This window comes from Xyrauchen texanus, chromosome 23 (genome assembly GCF_025860055.1).
Source record: "Xyrauchen texanus isolate HMW12.3.18 chromosome 23, RBS_HiC_50CHRs, whole genome shotgun sequence".
Taxonomy (NCBI): domain Eukaryota; kingdom Metazoa; phylum Chordata; class Actinopteri; order Cypriniformes; family Catostomidae; genus Xyrauchen; species Xyrauchen texanus.
The window spans coordinates 25,838,029-25,861,989 of NC_068298.1; the positions used below are offsets into that span (position 1 = coordinate 25,838,029).

General features: G+C 36.3%; 2 protein-coding genes across 2 annotated transcripts in view; both read right to left on the bottom strand.

Moving 5' to 3' along the window:
- The window catches only part of cstf2 (cleavage stimulation factor, 3' pre-RNA, subunit 2), a 174,798-nt gene that overhangs the window by 139,022 nt on the left and 11,815 nt on the right, over positions 1–23,961 (bottom strand). The window lies entirely within an intron of this gene.
- Positions 178–13,858, bottom strand: itga6l (integrin, alpha 6, like). The gene is made up of 25 exons (XM_052154731.1): positions 13,581–13,858; positions 12,718–12,845; positions 12,454–12,545; positions 12,007–12,232; positions 11,742–11,852; positions 11,256–11,472; positions 10,927–11,132; positions 10,733–10,827; positions 8,888–9,015; positions 8,088–8,177; positions 7,931–7,995; positions 7,572–7,723; positions 6,990–7,133; positions 4,213–4,328; positions 3,705–3,861; positions 3,169–3,258; positions 2,994–3,073; positions 2,758–2,832; positions 2,510–2,612; positions 1,965–2,141; positions 1,732–1,842; positions 1,447–1,557; positions 958–1,056; positions 523–648; positions 178–328 (listed from the first exon to the last, which is right to left on the bottom strand). Exons 1-25 carry the CDS (start codon positions 13,760–13,762, stop codon positions 278–280), a joined length of 3,132 nt encoding a protein of 1,043 aa, XP_052010691.1. The 5' UTR covers positions 13,763–13,858; the 3' UTR covers positions 178–277.

Here is a 23,961-nt window from a genome sequence, read left to right on the forward strand (position 1 = left end):
TATGTGCATGTACGGTTTACCACATTAGGGAACATTAATGATAGAATGGACTTTTTGCAACTTTTTGTTGTATTGTGGAACAGTTACATTAGATAATTGAATTACCATTCTTAGTTTTTATTACAGACAACAGTAGAAAAACACTGAATTGTGTACAAAAAATAAAGAAATAATGATCTGTAATTGACCTGTGCAGAAACCCCCACAGAATCATGCAAGTGTTTTGGCCTTTTCTGTGAAGATACTTCTCTGTAGGGTTTTTCTATCTGTTGATGTATTAATATACATTCTTCTTTTTAGCACACATTCCACACTTGAAGCATTCAAGCTGAAGAGCACAAAACAATAAAAAAATCAGTAAAAATAGTATACACAACTAATATAGATAGTAACATGTTATTCCTATTAAAAAAATAAATAGTCCTATTAAGTTATGTTCTTTAAGATAAAGGTCCCTTCTATAATATGTTTAAACTACATTTGTTATGAATTGAATTGCAGATAGACTGAGGGTAACATTACCTTCCAGAAAAGGTAGGAGAGCAAAGCTAGTAAGAGCAGAGCAGTCAGTACACTGAGTAGAATGACCCACCATGGGACTCGGCTGAACAAAGCAGGCTTCCTCTCAGGAAAAACCGTTAGTCTCACCTATATGTATCAGAAAAGCATTTGTTATACTATCACTACAGTCAGCTTCACCTACAGTACATTGCTCACAATTGTTTCTTTACTGCTGTGCTCATTTAATTAATTTCCTCTGGAATAATACTTTGCATTGGTAACACTTTACAATCAGATTGTATACGTTAACATTAGTTAATATATTAGTTTAACAATGAACAACACTTTTATAAATCTTAGGTAATGTTAATTTCAACATATACTAACACATTTTTGCATTTTGAAGTTAACATTATTTCAGGAATTATGAACTAACAATGAACAGTTGCAAATAACCTTAGTTTCCGATGGCTGGATCCCAATATTCTCCTGAGTCCCATTAAGGCTCAGAGACGCATCCAGTACAATATCCAGATAGTTCAATGAGCTATACTTCTAGAAAACAAGCCAGTGAAGTACTCAGTAATCATTAACGTTCCATTACATTTAATCATTTAGTAAATGCTTGTCAAAAGTGACTTAAAATGAGGAAAATCACAACCAATTTATCATACAGGGGCTTACGGTATTCACAGTAACACAGTGCAGAAATTCAAGAATAAACTAGGGTAGTTTAAATGCTAATGCAGAAGTGGATTACATTTTTTATTTTATTTATAGGAAGCACTTTTGTTATGATTTTGTTACTGTAGGGGCTCTCTAATAAACTGTATCATTGTTTGTTATCATAGAATTGCTGTGCTCTAACAGAGAAGAGTTTATGACAGCAACTGAGAGTAAACATGCTCTGTAATCTCTGTGCTCCATAAAAAAATAAAAATGTACCTCAAGAAAAGTACTGTTCCATAAACGGCCATGTAGAACAATAACTGCAGTACTGTCCACTGCCTGAAGAGGGCACTTGATCTCCACACATGTTAAGTCATCAGCACACGTCTGGCCAGCAACATGAATGGAAGAAACATGAAAGTACACAAGAACTCACTAATTGGCATGTGAAAAAGCACTGATATATGATTTAATGGCACAACATATGAGTAAACGTAGTTATATATACATAGAAAAGGACAATGGCCAATGAAACCATGTTTAGTTGTGCTGAGGAATTACCAAGGTCTTGTACTTTCTTTTGTTTCCAAAAAAAGAAAGAAATCCACCATCAGAGCTAAGACCCTCCAGATCTGATTCACGCTGTATTTCACGCCGTCCTCTGGACGACACCTAAGTGAGTACAGGAAACATCAATGCCAGAGCCAGAAGTCATATAAGGAGTGTGTCACTTCATATCATTTCCAGAGAGCTGTAAACACTGTCAATATCAGTGAATAATAAAGAAGGTTTACTTTGATATATCGGAGTGAGTTGATCGCATCTGAAGGTGTGCAGTGAATAATCCTTTGTCCTTGACCAGTGACCTGCATGAGGTACAGGAGCCTTTTCCCTTCCTTGGTTGCTTTTGGCCACTGGATGTTCAGGATAGCAGAAGTGAAGGACTTCAGAGGCCGACCAATGTTACTAATCTGACAAAGTAGTGCATATTTTCACAAGCAGCACAACATCAACAGACTGAGTAAAATTTAAACAAATTTAAATACAATTTCTTAAAAAAAAAAACTAAATTCAGTACATTCTCAAGCATAAAGACATGCAGCCCAAACAGGGCGGTGTCTGTTACATGCTACTGACATGTTTATGAATTATTTGAATATAATTTCTTGTAACTGCAATCGATTACAGTTATCAGTTATGCGGTGTACTGCACAGGCTTAAAGGTAATAATGACTTGTGATAACATTAAGGTTAATGATAATGAATAATAATTACTAAATGTTTTGTTAAAAGACTTGTTCTGATAATTAGGCTTTGAGAGTTCAACCAAGATACAAACCCTGAACTCATACTGGACCAAAGAGCCAATATCGTCCTCTGATTTCATAGCTTTCTCCTCAGTCACTTCTACTCCAAAAAACAGTTGGGAAGGTTTAGCAACACTACAAAGACAAAATACACCAGACAACCAATATAATGAGTCACTTATTTACTACAGGAACAGCACTATGAATCATGTTAAACAGAAGTTGATAAATCACGAGTATTTCACAATCCCCACTAATGTATTTTTTTAGTAATGCTTACCCAGAGACTTGCAGTTGCATTTCAAAGATAATTTTTGCTTCTGCAACAATTGTTGCATCACTCTGATCACTGATCCTGTTGACAAAACCCAAGAAACCACAAATGAAAAAGATAATGTGCAATAATAATAACAAACAAAAACTATAATAAAACTGAAAACATCTGTATTTTATCTGTTAATCCATCGCTAAACTGTAATATTAGGTATATTAACATCACTGCAAGATATTTCTTACGTTTTAAGAGACATAGTCACATTAGCACGTGTAACTTTCATGGAAAGCTTGTCTGTGTTTAGTATCAGAAAGAATGACACCTAAAATTGTTGAAGAGAAGCTGGATTAGGACAATGTGAAAATGCACTGAAGGTTATGTTAAAGCAAACTAATACTAGTTTTGCCATCGGCGTACCTCTGAGTCACTTTTAAAAGGATTTTCAAGTTGGCAATCAGCCGATGTTTTGATATCATTGGGGTTGCAATGCACCTGTGTTTCCTGCGTCTATTAAAACATTAAAGGTCACTGAAAACATCTATATCCAAAATGCAAACAATGTATAAATATAGATAGTAAATAAAAAGTGTCAACGTTCCTTTCATTTAAAGACTCAATTAAAAGGATTCTGAAGTGCAGAATATTGAGTTATCAATATGTTTGGGAGGAGAAGAGAAGAGACGAGAAGGGCTGTACATTTTAAATGTGGATATCTGCTAAAAGGGAATTTTGTCCAAAAAAAACAAAACCAAAGCAACATTATTTTTTAAAAAGATAAGAAAATCTTCTAAACAAATGCTTTGGAGCATCACACAAACAGTTTGGAAAACTTTGTGGAATGTGCAGCTACACAATGAGACTTGTTCAGACTTCTTACAGACTTGTCAGTAACTAAACAGGAATGACTCTGAAAAAAATGAGATGTGTTGTTTTCACTTAAGTAGAAGACTCACACTGTTCTTCTTCAGCACAACTGATGATAAGGGCAGAAATTCTGGAAACTGCACAGAGAGTTGACTATGATGTGCATCATCTCCGCCTTTGTTGGTTACAGTGACCTCCAGGGCAACATTCTCATCCCCGGGAGAGATGAGAGGCACACCATTTTCCCTTCAACAGACAAAGATACACTCACATTTACAAGTACAAGTCTATAGAAAAAGTCTGAATATGTGCCAAATAAGGATCAAAGAAAGAAATTCACTGCCAAATTTCACCACTCATGATTTGGTGGTTAATTTGAACTGAATTTGCATACTATTGACAGCATGATATAAAAAATTGTGGTCAAGATTTGTCAGTACATGTAAAGTCTTGTTATGACTTTACATGTACTGTAAAGTCATAACAAGCATAATATCAATTGTGCACTTTTTGCTCTTTAGGCTTCAAAAGAAAACATTGGTGAAACGTGCAGTGCTAAATCATGCACAAGCCAAAAATATACTGTAACTTCTTTACACGTTTAGTGGGTAGCACTTGTCTTGTTGTGGGTCTTTGGTGCAGAATTTATACTGGAGCTGCAGGTTACTCTTGCAGATGTTGTCACGTCCACAGCCAGCATTCATAAAGATGAACTGACAGATAAGAGGTTTGTCATTAACAGGGTTGGGGAGTAACAAAATAAATGTAACGGGATTACATATTTAAAATACAAAATATAAGTAACTGTATTCCACTACAGTTACAATTTAAATCATTGGTAATTTGAATACAGTTACATTTAAAAAGTATTTAGATTACTGAAGAGATTACTTTGTATTTTATTGTCATTTGTTTCATTTAATATTTCAGATGGAAAACATTTATACATATAAATGATGCGATCCAATGTGCATTTGAACAGCAGTGAAACACTTTCTTATGATGTGTTACATTCATACGAGCAGACAGAGAATTAAGTTTGGAGCAGAAGAAATAGAAATAAATCTTGTGTATATTGTCAGCTTTACGCTAAGCTAAAATGCTATTACTAGCCATTTTACATGCTGTTACCAGACACAATCATATTTTCTTACCAAGAAAATTCACGTTGGATCATAATTGCTTTTTTTCTAGTATAACCTTTGATATTAGGGCAATCAAATATTTATATATATAAAATATAGAGTTTTTATAGTCAAAACAAGTGAAAAAAATCTACCAGTGCTGAAGAAGTAATCCAAAGTATATAAAATACATTACTGACCTTGAGTAATCTATCGAAATATACACTCACCTAAAGGATTATTAGGAACACCATACTAATACTGTGTTTGACCCCCTTTCGCCTTCAGAACTGCCTTAATTCTACGTGGCATTGATTCAACAAGGTGCTGAAAGCATTCTTTAGAAATGTTGGCCCATATTGATAGGATAGCATCTTGCAGTTGATGGAGATTTGTGGGATGCACATCCAGGGCACGAAGCTCCCGTTCCACCACATCCCAAAGATGCTCTATTTGGTTGAGATCTGGTGACTGTGGGGGCCATTTTAGTACAGTGAACTCATTGTCATGTTCAAGAAACCAATTTGAAATGATTCGAGCTTTGTGACATGGTGCATTATCCTGCTGGAAGTAGCCATCAGAGGATGGGTACATGGTGGCCATAAAGGGATGGACATGGTCAGAAACAATGCTCAGGTAGGCCGTGGAATTTAAACGATGCCCAATTGGCACTAAGGGGCCTAAAGTGTGCCAAAAAAACATCCCCCACACCATTACACCACCACCACCAGCCTGCACAGTGGTAACAAGGCATGATGGATCCATGTTCTCATTCTGTTTAAGCCAAATTCTGACTCTACCATCTGAATGTCTCAACAGAAATCGAGACTCATCAGACCAGGCAACATGTTTCCAGTCTTCAACTGTCCAATTTTGGTGAGCTCTTGCAAATTGTAGCCTCTTTTTCCTATTTGTAGTGGAGATGAGTGGTACCGGTGGGGTCTTCTGCTGTTGTAGCCCATCTGCCTCAAGGTTGTGCGTGTTGTGGCTTCACAAATGCTTTGCTGCATACCTCGGTTGTAACGAGTGGTTATTTCAGGCAAAGTTGCTCTTCTATCAGCTTGAATCAGTCGGCCCATTCTCCTCTGACCTCTAGCATCAACAAGGCATTTTCGCCCACAGGACTGCCTCATACTGATGTTTTTCCCTTTCACACCATTCTTTGTGAACCCTAGAAATGGTTGTGTGTGAAAATCCCAGTAACTGAGCAGATTGTGAAATACTCAGACCGGCCCGTCTGGCACCAACAACCATGCCACGCTCAAAATTGCTTAAATCACCTTTCTTTCCCATTCTGACATTCAGTTTGGAGTTCAGGAGATTGTCTTGACCAGGACCACACCCCTAAATGCATTGAAGCAACTGCCATGTGATTGGTTGATTAGATAATTGCATTAATGAGAAATTGAACAGGTGTTCCTAATAATCCTTTAGGTGAGTGTATTACAAATGACATTTTACAGCATGTATTCTGTAATCTGTAGTGGAATACATTTCAAAAGTATCCCTTCCAACCCTGGCCATTAAACTACTATGTGGCAAAGAAAGCTTAAGACAATGATACATCCTTGCAGAAATACTACCAAGTGACATGTTTTTAATTTTAATGATTGCCTGATGCGGGCTCCTCACACATTATTATGTTGTATATCTCCTCTACATACTTTAAGAAATTGGACACCCAATAATGAAAAATCTGTGTGCTATTTTACAAGCCTTCTGCATTCGTGATGGAAGTTGAAGTCGTTCTTCACTGAAAAGGAGTTCACGGATAATTAATGTGTGCGTATAAATTAAAATCCGCCTTCTGTTGACATGTTGCGGCATGTCGTTACAGACCACAACATGCCAGTTTGAAGGAGATTGATTTTTGAAAGATATAGCAGAGGGTAAGATTTTCAGTGAATAAAGATGAATGAATAATGAAATTTCGGTCTGTTCATCTCAAGCTAATGTATGACTTTAGAAGACTTGGACTGTATTAGCACAATTATTTAGTTAGAGCTATATAGACTAACTTTTGATACTTTAAGTATACTTTTTTGGTTACTTTTGGAGCTTGACAGCCACGTTTACTAGCAACTATTATTATACAGATAAGTGGAGCATGTACATTTTCCAAAATTTCTCCTTTTTTTTTCCATGGAAAAAATAACAGCACACGAGTTTGGAACGGGTGAGTAAATAATTCCAGAATGTTTATTTTTGGGTGAACTATTCCTTTAAATGCATATTGGAATAGATGCTTACCTCTGCTGTAGTTGTGTTTTCTTGCAGAGCGTTGAGAACAGGCTCTAAGTCAGGAAAGGTTCTGACTGACTGTTTAGGACTGTTGGGTGGCAAAGAAACAGACAGACTGATGGCAATGTTTGTCAGTTTGTCCTGGATATCTCCCTAAAACACATAATATAACAAAATCATGTTTTTTCATCATGCTCATCAACTCTCATTTCATTAAGATACAGAACACCCAAAAATGAAAAACTTTTGAAGCCGTATGACATTCTTACTTCCAGGGAACACAAAGGCAGAATGTTATGGCTGTTCTAAAGACTGACAGTCACAGTCACCATTCACTTTCATTGTATGAAAAAAAAATATATATATATATGTAATGAAAGTGAATGGTGACTGAGGCTGTCATAAACATCTAACAACTTCTTTTATGTTCCATAGAAGACAAAAATGTATATGGGTTCGGGACAACATGATGGTGAGTGAATAAAGACAGAAATAATTTTTATTCTCTGAACTATTTCTTACCACCTTTAAATCAAAAAATTAAACAACAGTATCAAACTGGAACAGCAGTCAAGAATGAGTTGAAAGTACCAGTAGTCTGAGCTGAGTCTGGACACACTGTCTCTTGCCCTGGCCTGGGAGATCATGGAATCCCTGTGCGGATTCAGATTTCACAAAGACTACTCGTGAAGGAAGACCTCTTACTCTGTGCACTGTATCGGCCTTTAGTTGGTACTGGATCCCTGAAGAAAGGTGACTATCAAATATAATTCTTATCCCATAAAACGTTTCAAGAAATTGTTCTGACAAGAAGCTGTTTGCCAAGTTATGTTAACCAGTCAAACACACCCAGCTTGAATGACTCATACAATTGGCTTATTTGGGAGGTATTGTTGCATTCATGGATGCTTTGGTATTTAGGCTGAATGGAAAACAGGGAAAGGACTCACTTAGTTTGGGATTGTATGCCGCTGGTTGGGCAGTGTAAGTGAAGCAGGACTGAGCTTCAATTAAGCTGAAAGATTTTCATATAATATGCATAAAAAGCCAAAGAAAGAATACAATGTCAAAAATATTTGTTTGTGTCAATGTTTGCTGCTGTCTCACCATGTTTGTTTCCTGCAGTCGTGATTCTTCAATTCAATTTTATTAGGCATTAGTGTTAAGGTCTTTTCTATGCTTACCACTGGCTTAGCTCTTACAAAAGAAGAAAAAATATGTGAATTTTATTTTCTGAAAGGTACAGATCCTACAAATTATATTTAATAAAAGCATTTGTAGAGTGTGGTTTATGCCTGGTAGTGTAATAACTACATTTAAAATAATATTCCAGATTCGATAAAATTTAAGCTAAATCAACATCATTTGTAGCTGTTGTTGCTGATTGAATCATTGATTATCTCAAAAAATTATTTCGAATTTCACCTTGTTTATTTTTTAAAGTGCAAAATTGCAGAAGTGAAAAGGGACAGTCCATAAACATTTAGATGCACACAGTTTCAAAATAGTAGCCACAAAACGTTAACGTAATACCTTTTAAAACGATTTTACTGTAAAAATATCTGAATAGAGTGATGAAAATGCTTACAAGGTTTACTGGCTTGACGTCATCATGTCAACAAAGTTGTAATATTGGATGTGACGTTACACAGATAAGGGTAGTAAGACATTTTATTACACTACAATCATGTACATCATGTGGCTATATGTCTGTATTCTATTGTTTATTTACTGTCCCCATTCTCTTCCACTTCTACAATTTTGTCTTCTTCTTCTTCTTCTTTTTTTTAAAATAAAATAATTTTTTGTGGTAATCAATATTATGCAACATATGCTGTCAATTGAGTTACATTGTAATAAATCCATAATGTTCCTTTAAATTAAATCAATGCAGAGATGCAACTGACCTGTAAACTAGCACAGTATCTGAAAGTGAACCAACAGCAAGGTCTGGATAACCATTGCTGTCCACATCCATGTTCCCAGCCAAGGAATAGCCAAACAGTTTAATATCATGGTCCCCAGCATGTAAAACCTAGAAGGAGTTGAAGCAGAGACACACTTGAACAAAATTTAAAATGCAACTTGGCATAGAAAATTGTACAATGTCTCCAAAAATTAATTCTGGGAAATTATCATCCTGTGATTTTAGTCCTAAAGTCAGACATCGGCTAGATTGATTACATCCAAGCATCACTGACCAAAGAAGGGAGGCGCACAGACATTTTGTGGGGCAGGGGCTCAAGTGGAAAAAAAGGGCACTTCTCATAATTATTTTTTCAAAAAATTGTTTTAAACAAAACGTTAAATATATTAACAACTCTGAATTCCTTACCAATTTATTTTTATTCCCTCACACTCATGCAATTGTTTCATTCTACAAAATAATCAGTTCACACAGAGACCATGGTCTTCATTGTATTCATAGATTTATCACAAGAGCAGGCAACAGCAAAGGAAACTATGCCACAATGTATTTCAAGTATATATTTAGAATACAGTAAATAGCACTGCTCTACATTTTGGCCGTAGTTTGCTCAGCACGGAGAACTTATGCATTGCCTCTATACTCAGACACTGCGCTGCCACAACAGGATGGTAAGCTCAATATTGTGATTTTGCTTGAGTTGATAAGCTCATGATTTTAATAGCACCAAGGAGAGGGACAAAGTTTCACTAATAATTTGTATATTTTGCACAAGGTAATAAATCGTTTTAATTCTTTTGGTGTTATTGGAATACATAACACTTCGATGTATGCAAATTAGCGCATTTTAATTAGTTAACGCCTAATTTGCATATCAATGTGGCGATTGTGATGACGTTATTAGACACACATTTTACTGTATTCACCTGTAGTGTTTCCATTAAGTACAGTAAATTAGCCTGTATAGCCATGATATATTGGCTTAGCTAAACTTTAGCTAAATTATTACATTAGTTAGTAGCTCATGCGTTATGCATGTTAGCAAGACACAAGTTAAATATATTTGGCTTTTGGCTATTTAGCTGTAATGTCGAGGAACTGGTAGCTTAGTCTTTTGTTCATCACCACTCAAACAAGCCAAGAAAAACACAATTGGGATAGGAGCTGGGAGGGGCTGCTGCCTGCCTGTGTGTCTGATGTGCTGATGTTTGCTGCACTGCTGTGAGGATATATATATATATATATATATATATATATATATATATATATATATATATATATATATATATAATTTCTTTTTTAAAAAAAGCAACCCAGAAAAAAGGGCACTTTCTCTTGAGGAAGATAAGGGCAGGTGCTCAAGCCCCCTTTAATGTCTATGTGTGCACGTTCCTGGACCAAAGTTCATCCATTACACTCAAAGTGGAGCAAGCTGATGGGATATGACCCTGGAAGGTCTCCATACTAGCTCTGCAGCAGAGTAGCAGATCTAGTCCCTCATTATGCTATAAATATGCCATACTCACATTAACATCTTTCCACATTAACAAAATCTTTCCAAGAGTTGTCATGACTGAAATATTTGATACATCTGGTATATAATATCAATACATCAAATATTTTTTAATAGCCTGCAACTCAACTTAGCAAGACTTTGAAAATGTAAATGTTTAACTTGGTAGATTAAAGGTAGATTAAATAACTACCTCAGTCCTACTTCAACCTCTATCGAAACAAAATCTTGAAGAATATTGAAGCTCCAATGACAGATGATCTTTCATTCAACCTGAGTTCCTTAGGAGACTGATGAACCACATTTACACACCTGCTCTGGTTTTTGATGGAAGCCTGAAGATGAACCATGGTACACATACACTCCACCTCTTCCCTTATCATCATAGGGAGAGCCCACCGCAAAATCTACCAATAAGAATAAGAATAATGAACATATCAGTAATCACGCAGAATGCCCTGTAAAACTGTGGCCCAATATTTGAGTACAAGGAGCCTTCATTCAACCTTGGAATCCATCCTGATTGATATCTCCGGTATGTGCCACTGCTATTCCAAACATGGAGTCTCTTTTCCCATAGAGACACACTGGCTCGATTCGGTTCCACTGTTGTCCACCTGCTTGGTTGATGTAAACATACACAGCCCCTCCTATATCTTTGTCCATGTCAGTTTTGGAGAACTGTGGTGCACCCACAACAAGGTCATCCCACCTGAAGCAGTGAGGATGTTTACTCAAACAGTCATCTCTCATGCAGACTTCCCTGAGTTGTCATAAGAAATTACAATGGCATCCTGTTTAGTCATGCTTGTAGCTGTTTCTAGTAGTGACTCACCCATCTGCGTTTAAGTCAAGCACAGCGAGGTCATAGCCAAAAGAGGAGGCCAAGCCTGGGCCTTGAAGAATATGTTCTATTCGCAAGCTTCTTGCCGCTGCTCTTTCATCCTGCCTTAGCAGAACAACCTCACCACTGAGGTTTGAGCGTGGAGCCCCAGCCACTACATTCAGCTCTCCCTTCTTCATAAAGTTCATACTAGTATCTAGAGCAAAGCCTGAGAGAAGATAGAGACAAAGAAGATCATAAATAGACAGATGCAGCATAACATATGATATCACACCACAGGACATGCCAACTACCCTAGAGCATAATATTAGACTTAAAGATCAATACCTCTGGTTTAGCATTAATTGAGTCATACAGTATATGTGAAAAATGACATTACAGGTATAGATCTAGATTAAATGTATAACTACTGGTAGATCAGCATTCTAGACAAATTGGACATTTAAGTCTACAGGCCAAGGGTTTGGCCACAATCACCTAAATAGCTGCTGATGCCTAGAGGAATAAGGTCTTCTCGAAACTGATTCTGATCTCCCGTTTCATAGTCCTCTAGAGAGAAGTCATCAACAGGCTCCATGTGCACTGTGCCTTCAGAATAACATTGAAAAAGATCATTATACAAGGAATGGAGGTGATGCTCTATATTGGAGACTTTTTAGTTTGTTAATGAATAAGTTACTAAAAGTCAAGCTAAGAGTTCTGAATGATAATAAATGTGTAATTTATAAATTATGTGTAGTACCTTTCCAGTCATAAGCTCCTGGAGCTCCAAAAACAAGGTAATTGTTGTCTTTGGCAAATGCTACTGAGAGACCCTGTTGACAGTACCCAAACATGTGCTTTTCTGCTGGTCGATTTTTACAAAATACCCTTGTATCCTCCACTTTAAGGTCCTGATTTAGAACAAAACACTTGCCCAATACCAGCTGATTGCCAAAACTCCAATCCTGATACCTATGGGCACAAGTCTAGATAAAACACCATATAGCTATTAAACATTATGTCTACATTATTTAATGATATTTAAAATATATTATTAGATATATTATAAGATATTTTATAAAAGACACATATTTAAGATATGAGTTTGTGGAAACAATTGAAAAAAATTCTCAGAACCTTAAATTAGTTTTAATGTTGTTTTTATTTATTTTTTCACAATAAGTTACAACACAAGACAATTCCTTACCACTACTTTGCCGCCTGGTCCCTGACTTTTCACACGGACACCCAACCATTGGTTTTCTCTGTGGTCTTCTCTGTCTCTCTCCTTGGGACGAGCTTCCAGTACACAAGTGGAAGGTTAGACTGAGACCTGCTCATCTGGATACTGATACTGCTCATGTTATTGAATAATTATTCACATAAAGCACTCTGATTATCTGATTATCAAGTTCAGTGATTTAAATCTGTGGTAGAGTAACACAAACACAGCAAGTTATCCAAAACAAACCTTCTATGCCAACAGCTATGCGTTCACAATCATCAGGTTGTGTGGTGAATTTACATCGGTATAGACCCCCAGATATATTGGCCTTTTGAACAGGTAATGCTTTTGCATGAGGGGCTCCAATCAGCAAGCTGAGGATGCAAGTAGTGAAGTTTAGATTACAAAGAAGTATGGAGATGTCATTGTGCCCTTTGGCAACAATATAACAAAACAAATTAAAAAATGTTTTTTTGCAAGATTGATAGACAGACAGACAGACAGACAGATAGATAGATAGATAGATAGATTGATAGACGACAGATAGATAGATAGATAGATAGATATGCAGGATATGTCTACAATTAAATTGTCACTAGTTTTAATGCTAATTCTTTATATCAGCAATTGAATTACTATAGTGAAAATACTCATTCTTGATGTTGGTAAATATTGTGCATTTGTACTAGTAAACATTTTAATTCTTCATGTATGATGCTATTACTCGTGGTCCATTCTTGATGTCAGTGATTGAATTTCAGCAATAAAAAAACAGAATTACTGATATATACTGTGCCTGACAAAACACAGAAATCTTCAATTCGTTTTTGCTAGTTGAAATTCCAATTTCACATATCAGCACTCCTCTTCTTACAATAAACAATAACAATAATTGCATTATTACTAGTACACAAATCCATTCCTGATATCAACAATTTATTTACAACTAGTGAAAATGCAAATTACTGATATGAAAAAATAGCAATTTCACTATAATACCATTGCTGAAGTAGCATTTTATCTAGTGAAAACTGAATGAGCATATATCTATAATTCATATCCTGCATGTGATTAAATATCAAAATTGCTTTAAAGCACACGATTCTTACACAAGCTCCTCAGCAGGCTCGAGCTGGTGATGCATGGCCATGGAAAACCCAAACAGAGTGTTTGCCTCTCCACGTTTCTTCATCACATTCTGGGTATCCAGGTTAAATGGAGAAACCAGCGGTGGCTGAACGATGCTGATGACCCACACGGTCATGATGAGTCCCCACTGCTTTGACAACATGATTGTATCTCCCTGCAGCTCGATGTGGTCTGAGAGAAGAAAGAATCCCACTGGAGGGTGAGGCAAAGTGACACCTTATACAAGCCTTGTTTTATCACCCCAGGGTGGAGATTAGTACAACAGAATAATAAAGTGAGTTAATGTTTGCCTATGCAGGAAACTTGAACTCATGCCCTTTCATCCTTAAAATGTCCTGGCAGGTTTAGGCAAGTTAAAGATAACAATCAGCATGTTTCAATGGTGCAATACATTTGCAATGAGACAGATCAGTAAATGTAGATGTGGTAGATAAAACATACCTTTTCACAACCTATTAATTAAGACAAACAACAGAATAAAATAAGTCACACAAACGGTAAATCCAAGCCAGATGAAACAATCAGGCTGTTTGTCTTCTTAAGAAGACTCTCAGTCATCTTTTTGTCTTCATCAAAAAACAGAAAAAAATTCTCTCATCATTTAAACACCCTCAGGCCATCCCAGATATGACTTTCTTTCTTCTGCAGAACACAAATGAGATTTTTTGAAGAATAAAGCTCTGTTGGTCCTCACAATGCAAGTGAATGGTGACCAGAATTTTTAAGCTCCAAAAATTACACCACTGGTGTCTTGTGGCTTACGCCTTTATGTGCTTTTTGGAGCTTCAAAGATTTGGCCACAATTTACTTGCATTGTGTGGACCTACAGAGGTGAAATATTTTTCTGAAAATGTTCATTTGTGTTCTGCAGAAGAAAGAAAGTCATACACATCTGGGATGGAATGAAGGTTAGTAAATGATGAGAGAAATCTCACTTTTGGGTGAACAATTTCTTTGAGAAGACAAACAGACACATAGTTTAATTTGGCTTGGAGGTATACAGTATATTAATTATTTTATTTTTCTATTTCATGAGAAAATTTTGAGAGACATTTTTTATATAAATGAATGTAAAATATATGTAAATCTGATTTGTTTGATCAAAGACAAACAATTACACGTTTTACCAACAGATGGCGGTAGAGATTTATAGTGTGCACAGTATTGAAAAGGCAAAAGATCAAAATGACTGTATATGCGTAAGATATGTAAACGTATTAAAAACCTAGTGTGATTCTCACTTGAAATCTTAACAACAGTATCGGTAGAATGAGAGCTCAAGAGAGTGAGTTTAACTACAAAAATGGAAGGACGAGATGATCAACTGTTCTTGCTTCCAGGGCCGGCTCTGTAAATCTGGGGGCCCTAAGCAGGACATTTTGGGGCCCTGCCTTGCAGTGAATAATGGAGTTTTGCCACCGCAAACCAGTAACTGTATACAATCTAACCCCAATTTAACAAATCTTCAATAAAGTTGTTGCATATACTACAGGTGTTGCTGGAGTCTCGATCTTTGAACTTCTTTTCCCTTTTCCACACTTTAAAAATAGGGAGAAGTTAGACCAGTAATTTCTTTGCTTCCTTCTAAAGTGATTTAAACATTCTTGCATTGATGTATCAAAGAGATTACAAATTCTACAAAAGATTCAAGTTTGAGTTGGTATTTATTTTTTATATATTCCAACTACAAAAACACTATTTCAGCGAACAATCATTAGCCAAATAAATGTGCATATAAAATGCAATGAATGATAAATTAATTAATCAAATAAATAAGCAAATAATATAAATAAGAAAAAAGGAAGAAAATAAGTCTAAACCCCCCCAAAAAACACAAACTTTCACTTCACCCCATCTGCTTTTTATTCCCTGTTCCTTCTAATGAATTTTTCTCTCAGAATGTGTGTCTTCTTGCTTTTTGAGATGCAAAGTCCTCTATAATGTCATCATAGGACATCTTGCTTCCAACCTGGTGGTTGACACTGATGATTGACAGACCACTGAGGCGTTCTTGTGCCATGGAGGACCTTAGGTACGTTTTCATAAGCTTCAGCTTCAGCAACATTATCCATTGTGGTATGCCGCTCGCTGTGCTCTACTGAAACAGCAGTAGAGTCACCTCCTCCAGCTGTTGAGATTATAATATAATCATTAATACAGTATGCAGATTAGATAAAACACATTCATCTTAAATTAATATAGTACAATAAGACATTTTTTAAAGTGCTAAGTACAATAAGACAACATATTGAATTGTGATTATAAAACAAAAAATTGTATTGGCTAGAGGACAATTAGCTATGTTGAAGTTGCACACAAAACTATTCAAAAGAAAGGTAGTGGGACATATTTACTTGTGTCATCTCTGGTGTCAGCCTCCTGAGATGTTTCTCCACGACCACCAAAATATTTAAGAATGGCTCCTCCTGAGAAAGTGAAATTTAGTTTTTTACATTGTGAGCAGAAAATAATGTTAAAAGTAAATTAAAAGAAATCAAAGGTTAAATGATATTATTTAATTATTGGTTGATTAACTCTTATTTCATAAGTTCATATTTTAAACCTTCACAGCATGGATTGAGACATTTTTCACCTTTTACGATTACATACAGTAATACATTCTTACCTAAAATGTACCACAAATCCATTTTGCTTTTAGATATCTTGTATCGATCATCATTCAATAATGTTTCAGAGAGGACACAGAGTGATTTAGCTTAACAATATATAAAATATTTCATATTAGTATATAGATTAATGTTTATTAATAATCTTTAATTACATATTCAATAAAGACCAGAAGAAAAAAGCTTGTATTTAACCGCTTTATTTTAAACTTCATTTTGATTTTGAGTGTCAAATTATTGCCCTTTCTCTTCTTTTTTACTTTCTTTCTCTCTAATGTTTAATAATCAAACTATTTTTATTGTAATAAGTGTCTATTGAGACAAGTTTTTTCTTTCCCAGAACTAGTGTAGGTGGGTCATGTAGCGTTAACTGTTAAAAAGAAAATGCATTCATAGGAGCTGGGTCTGTCTCTTCGCGGTCTGTAGCCCAGAGCTGGGCCTGACGGCTGGACTGGACCATAACGTTACTGCAAGCAATGTTGATTCAGCATAATTGACGGACAGCTACCGACTTTTTTCATTAGTTACTCTGTCTCTATTACAGTAATGACTAAACATCAACTTGCAAATTAAATAAGTAAAGATAAAGTAATAATAACTAACAGTTTAAGGGCGTGTCCGTTATTATTAGGCCTGAGTCAGCCTGGCGTAACGTTACCAAGCCTTAACTTAAATTACATTATTAAAAATTACCTTACCTTGCATATGTCTCTTCTCATCATCATCCTTCTTCTTTTTCCTTTTTTCTGCACCCGATGGATAGACTCGTTTCATTTTTCAAAGTTCATTCGGTCAAATTTCAAAGTTCAGGGAAGACAACGATTTGACAGTTGGTTGTTGACTTAAACCCTTATTTTACTGTCTATGCTTAAACCGCGGCGACGCCGGCGACTACCATCTGTAGTTAGGGGGCCCCCTAGTGGCGGCGGGGCCCTAAGCAGCCGCTTAGTTCGCTTATAGGGAGAGCCGGCTCTGCTTGCTTCTCAAAACAACACTTCTGAGGAGATAGGAAGATGCTTGATAAACACAATCTACACATTTGAACCTCCATTTCACACTTTCATTGTATTTCACACTTTCATTGATAGAAGTTCAATGTGAGAGTCGATGTCTAGTGAAGTATGTAACAATTTTCATGTAATATTCGCCTTATTTGTCAATGTGTGAACAGCTTGAAACGCAGCTTTTGGCAAACGAGTCCCTTCCCGAACTTCCTAGGTTGCCTATTAAAGCCTTTAGACTGATTTTAATGCGAAGGGAGCGGGTCGTTTTTGCCGAGAAAATCCAAAGGATGTGACGTTCATGCACGCTCCCGAGAGTGTATGTAGGCCGCGCCCACACCGGGGGGGGGGGCAGCAACCCAGAGCCATATAGAGAGAGAGTTGCGACAACGGAAGTTCTAAATGCTTCATCGTCACGTGATTCACGTAGACTTCAGATAGTTCCAGGAAGTGCTTTTGCGGGCATTTCAAACTGTTAGAGTAGAGTGACAGAACTGCGATTTCTGGTAATTAGTAGTCAATAAATGCATTTATTTGATATATTTATGTAACACACCGACATATGTATGTAGCATGAGTATGTTGTTACAGCGATGTTGTTTTTTTTTAAAGATCAAATCAGCTAATATTTGAGGATTAGTGTTCAAATAAATGCAATAACTATTTACAGCAATTCATGAATACATTTCTAATAAATTAAATAGCATGCCAAGCATTTTGTATGTGTCCTTTCTTTCATGTTGTCGTTGCATTGTCTTCACCATGGTTTGCTGTGGTGCATGGGGATGCTCCAATCGCTCAGAGAAAGGTGTGCGAATGTATGGCTTCCCCACTGACATGGAGAGGAGAAAAAAATGGTTGGCTCAAGTCAGCAGGAGCAATCTAAATTTAAATAAAAATTACAACAACAAAAAAATGTGTGAGGTATTTGCAAAGATTTTACAATTAATAGGGTGTTCGTTACTAACTTTATCCAGCTCCAATCCTTGCCTAATCTGTTAGTTATCCGATAACATCCCTTATCTCCTAATTTAATGAGTAATACTCAACTATAAGGTTTTAATTTACAAGTTATTTTTATTTAGATGTACTGATACTGATAATATACAGAATAAGATAATATTATTCTTTAAACGTCTCACCTTTTAAAAGTGCGTCGCAAACGGTTTGTTCTGCTTCATCTCTACGGCGCGGCATGTGTTTGCTGCTACTTCCGGGAACTATTGAGAGGCTCCACGAGCCGCCATTGCTGTAAAAAAAACGTTCCATTGGAGTCAATGGAGTTGTCGCAACTCTCTCTCTATATGGCTCTGGGACAATCCAACCGTCTTGCGAGAGGCTGCCTCCTTGTCATTTATGAACAAAAAACATAACAATGTCTAAAGGCTGCTGTGTGACAAGGTGTACAGCAAACAAGCTAAATAACCCAGAAATACATTTTTATAAGCTGTCGACCCCAAAAAACGTTTTGTTTTCAGGACATAAAAGTGAATCAATTGAGGCAGAGCGCAACTAGATCTCGAACTACGCAGAACTACGCCCACTGGAACGCGACATGATAGTGTAAAAAAAAACAAAAAACATTAATAAGTTTAACGATGTCGATTGCTTATTTCACCACCCTATGTGAACCTGAGAGGAGGAGATATATTGAGAAGTTACATTTTATTGGTCTATGTAAGTGCCCCTTTTCCTTACCTTCCTTTTTTGGAAAAATGATCCGACTGAATGGCCCAACATGAAATACCCTGATATCTACAACTATTTGATCGAATCACCAGGTAACAGCATCATTTCACCTACGATCAAAACACACACACTGTTACTAAAATAATGGGACAACTTAGCTATTAGAAAGCTATATTAGTTATATATACATATATTAGCTATGTGTGCAAGTAGCTGTAGCTTGGGCCAATTGGTATTCGTCCAAAAGCTTCAGACTTAAAGGCTGGCTTTTACGGTTCGAAAGCTTATAAACATTTATTTCTGGGTTTTTTAGCTTGTTTGCTGTACACCTTGTCACACAGCAGCTTTTAGGCATTTTTCTGTGTTTTGTTATATGCCATAAATGACAAGGAGGCAGCCTCTCGCAATGCAAAGTCAATGGAGACGGTTGGATTGCCCCCCCCCCCCCCCGGTGGGCGTGGTCTTCAGATTATGACGCGTTGCGATCTGTCTCTATGAATCCCGTCTGGCTAAGCGGGAATGTGATCATGATCGAGCGAAAACTAGAGTGAACATCGGCAGGACATTTGATTCCTGGAGGGACCTTCTTTACATAAATAAAAAAAGAATGTGAAATATAGTGCCTTAAGGATTTATCTGTGTAATTTTAACTAACTTGATCTTATGAATTGCAAGCTACCTTGCTTTGTAACTTTCAAATAATTTCAACAATCTTCTCTTTATACTATAAGGCAGTTATACAGGAGAAATTTAAACAAATATGCTGGTTTCTTGATCGTAGTACAACATATTACATACAAAACATACAATAGTGCAACAGTAAACAGTCTGGTATAGTTTGGTAGTAGCTGTATGTGTGTATCGGTATGCTATGTAGAGCTGATAAGTACTTTTAGTTTAGTCTAAAAGTTTGTAGTAAAACAATCATAACTGTGCAATTTTAATTATTCTACCTCATCTGTCAGCATGATGTAGGTGAATCACATTCAGTCTCTTTGTACTTTACATTATTGTTTTGGATGTTCACTCGCTTTGGTCTCTATGGAGTGTGTGCACGAGCACGAGCAACAGGTAGCTGGCTGCAGTTCTCTTAACGGCCACAAGTGTCATTAATATCAAGGGTTTCTAAATTAACTTTAAATAATCATTTTGGATAATAATGTGTCAAATTAAATATTGAGTTTGTGGCAAATGTACCATTAGGGTCAATTGTGATAGAGAGAAAATCTTTAGATTTCTGATAATAGTGTCTTATTTGTTATTTGAGTCAACAATATTGAATATATTATATATTTATTCATTTTTATAGATGCAAATATTTTAAACATGGCTCAGATGAAAATGATTCTTATAAGAGCTTATATAGATTATGGTGTTTTAATGGTTGTATATGTCTTCATAATATTAGAATAATGGCAGTTTTGAGGGCCATTGTTTTAAATAACGCTCTGGCATGTTTCATTAAATACACACAACGTGTTGTTGAGATATTTTTTTCTCTTACACATAGTGACCATGGTTCGGAAACTTAAGCGTCAGTGTGGTTTTAGCACTGAGAGGTGTAAGGCTTCATGAAGTGCCTTCCTGTTGCTCAAGGAGGCATAAATGTGTGTAGTCTGCTAAGAGTTGTGTTTAAAAGCATATTCATAAACACACACACACACACACACACACACACACACACACACACACACACACACACACACACACACACACACACACATAAATGAAATAAATGACACAAATATATTAATAAAATCATGTACAGAGATACAATACAAATATGCCCTGAAAAAGTGCTTTTAGAGAATTAAAAAGTATCCCTTGAAATGAAAACATGCATTTGATATGTACTAACTTTAAACATGCTAAATATTGCTTGCAATGTATAGCAAACAAAAATAGCTATACATCCTGTGGAAATTTTAAAATGAGTTGTTTACTGACAAAGCCACTGAGGATGGTGTGAGAGATGTGCAGAAATGATGGGTCAAGGGTAACTGAAGGAGCAGTGAAGGAGCAACTTGGCAAAGTACATTGGTCTACAGAAACCGCTTCAAATAACAGGTTTCACAGAAGCACAATACCACACAACCACAGTCACATGCACAAACTAATGTGCACAAAGAAACAGATAAAAAACTCACTTGCTCACACAAACAAGCACAGATGCATGCTTGTACAGACGCAAGCACAAGATAAAAACTCACACATTCACTCAACCAATTCACTCGCCGTAATACTGCTTCCACACATAAAAAACAAACATATATGCTTGAATAGATGCATACATAAGTGTGGCAGACTTTTGAAATGAGGAGGAAGAATGCCATTTAAAATTTTTACATCAAGATTTTTTTTAGTCCAATGATAATGAAATAATAAATGATATAAAAAAGTAAAATAAAAAAATCATACTTTATTATAACGTAATCTGAAGAGGCTATGTAGCCTGCATATACAGTATATACCCAAATAAATGAATTTTAGTTTTAAATATATCTGTTACTGTAATTGAAGACATTTGAAATACCAAATTGATCTTTTATCTAACACTGTTAATAAGCATACAATACTTAAATTTTTGCATGTTCATATTTATTAAATATGGACAAAGACTCATCAAGTTTATGCATTGTATTATAATTACTATTTTTACATTGTTTCGAAAACAATACCTAGGCCTACAATAATACAGCAACAAGCATTTTTCATCAATATATTATCTGTTCACCTATATTATTATATATATTTTTTTAGATCATTAGTCATCTTTTCATTAGTAAATACTGCAAGTTTCATGATGACATGGAGCTGCCACCTGTAAGAGTGAGTGCTTACTAAAAAACACTCACTGACCTGGGCAGGGCTTTCGGGGCTTGAGCCACAAATGTTTTCTGTAAAGCACAGAATGTATTCTTGTAGTAATGTCAGTGCTTGTCTCAAGTTGATCCTAAAAAATATGATATTTTTAAATTGTATTAAGTAATGTATAAATTAATAATTATTATTTTTTAATAATTAAAATTAATAAAATTATTTCAGCTGTATTAATAACACCAAATAACACTATAATCAATATAACACCAAAGTACACATCAAAGGAGGATCCCAGATGTAGCCACGGAGGTCTGGGCTAAGCCCTGAATGTCCACTGACTGTAGAATCGCCCTACTTACTGACACAACCAAGGGCGAGTCTAGCCCCTTTTTAGGGGTGCTTCAGCACCCCTAAAAAGGAGCTCAGCACCCCTAAAACTTGGAGTAAGAAATGTTGTTATTCTAAAATTTTTGTTATTCTAAAACATACTCCGTAGTTTGTGGTTTAAAATGTATGTGTTAAGGATGAAAATGAAAACACCCCCGCTTAGCAAATGGTGTCATCCTCTTCTCTTCTTCTGTTCTCCTCTGTACCTGCACCGCTCAGCACGACCGTCATCCAGCGCGAAACACACGCAGAGCGAGAACCCTTTATGTAGTGTTGTGAATCAACTAAGTTGCTCCAAAGCTGTGTCTCACACTTCTTTCCTTTTACCTAGAGTTGTTCCGATTCCGAAACCATATCGGTGAGTACTGGAGTCAGTATCCTGTATCACCATGGTACACCTATAATAAGTGTTTATTTTCTGACTATTTTAGTCCAGCGGGTCGCCGCCGCTGTGGAGTAGCACAGGACCTGGGTGACTCGTCCATAGTCATAAACGGAGAGAAGTAGCGCCGGTTACAATGTTCTTCAGCAAGACGCGTGCAGTTCTGTTTATTAACTGCTAGAGCGTGAAACAAAAACAGCAGCGCGAAAAATAAACTGCGTACCTGTGTAGTGCGTACGTGTGTCTCTGTTGTTAAAGTTTATCGTTAATTTGATACTCATTTTAACAATCGGGAGTCATGTAAACATGACATCACGTGCGTCTTTTCTGGTCAGTCGTCATGGAAACATGAAGCCCTGGCGTTTGGACCAGAGTAAAACAAACATATCACTGTATACCACCAGTATGTGTGAAAACACTCACTGTGGCTTTTAAATGAATTGTTATTCATTCCTAGATTTATATCTGTTATTTTTCAGTTGTGGCTGACTATCAAACTAGACAATAAAAGAAAGTTTAATGTTTTTCTTTTGCTGTATTTATTCATTCCTCACACACAGAGGATTTAACCTGAACCAGGCTTAACTCCTGAACTCCTAGCATTACTCTCTCTCTCCTCTCTCTCTCTCTCTCTCTCTCTCTCTCTCTCTCTCTCTCTCTCTCTCTCTCTCTCTCTCTCTCTCTCTCTCACTCTCTCTCTCTCTCTCTGTGCATGTGTGTGTGTGTGTGTGTGTGTGTGTGTGGCCTGCCAGTGAGCAATGGACATACGACAGTTCTTTAAAAGAAAAAAGACAGATTCAGGTGAGAGACTAGGGACAGTCCATAATGACCTCTGTCTTGTTTTTTGTTTTTTTTGTTCTTCTGAAAAGTGTTAAGCTAAAGTAACAGATAATGCAAACCAGCTATGTGTTGTTGTATCAAAGTAATTATCTAGGCAATGGGCCCCTGCTTTTATTTTCTTTATTTATTTCAAACCCACAATGGAGAATACAGCTTCTCTTGTGAAAGGAATTTGTGATTTGTGAATTTGTGAAGCCCAATAATAATAATAATAATAATAATAATAATAATAATAATAATAATAATAAAGACATAAAAAATGGCACGCCTCTGTGTGCCTTTTGATCATATCCTTAGAATCTGTAAATGGTCTCCATAACATTTTTGTGACATGACAAACTGACCTCAACTCTCCTGCCTACAATATATTTGTGTATGATTGTCAGTGCCAAGGGAAGAGAGGAGATGGAGAAGGAGAAAGGGAGATGGAGAAGGAGAAAGGGAAAGAGAGAGCATGCAGGAAGAACCAGGTGAGGAAACAACAACAATAAATTGACATATAGTGAATAGTGGCAAGCAAAACAGTAACTACTCATACTCCTGTACTAACTTATTGGCATTAAGTAGCCTATATTACATTTACTTCTTGTAACAT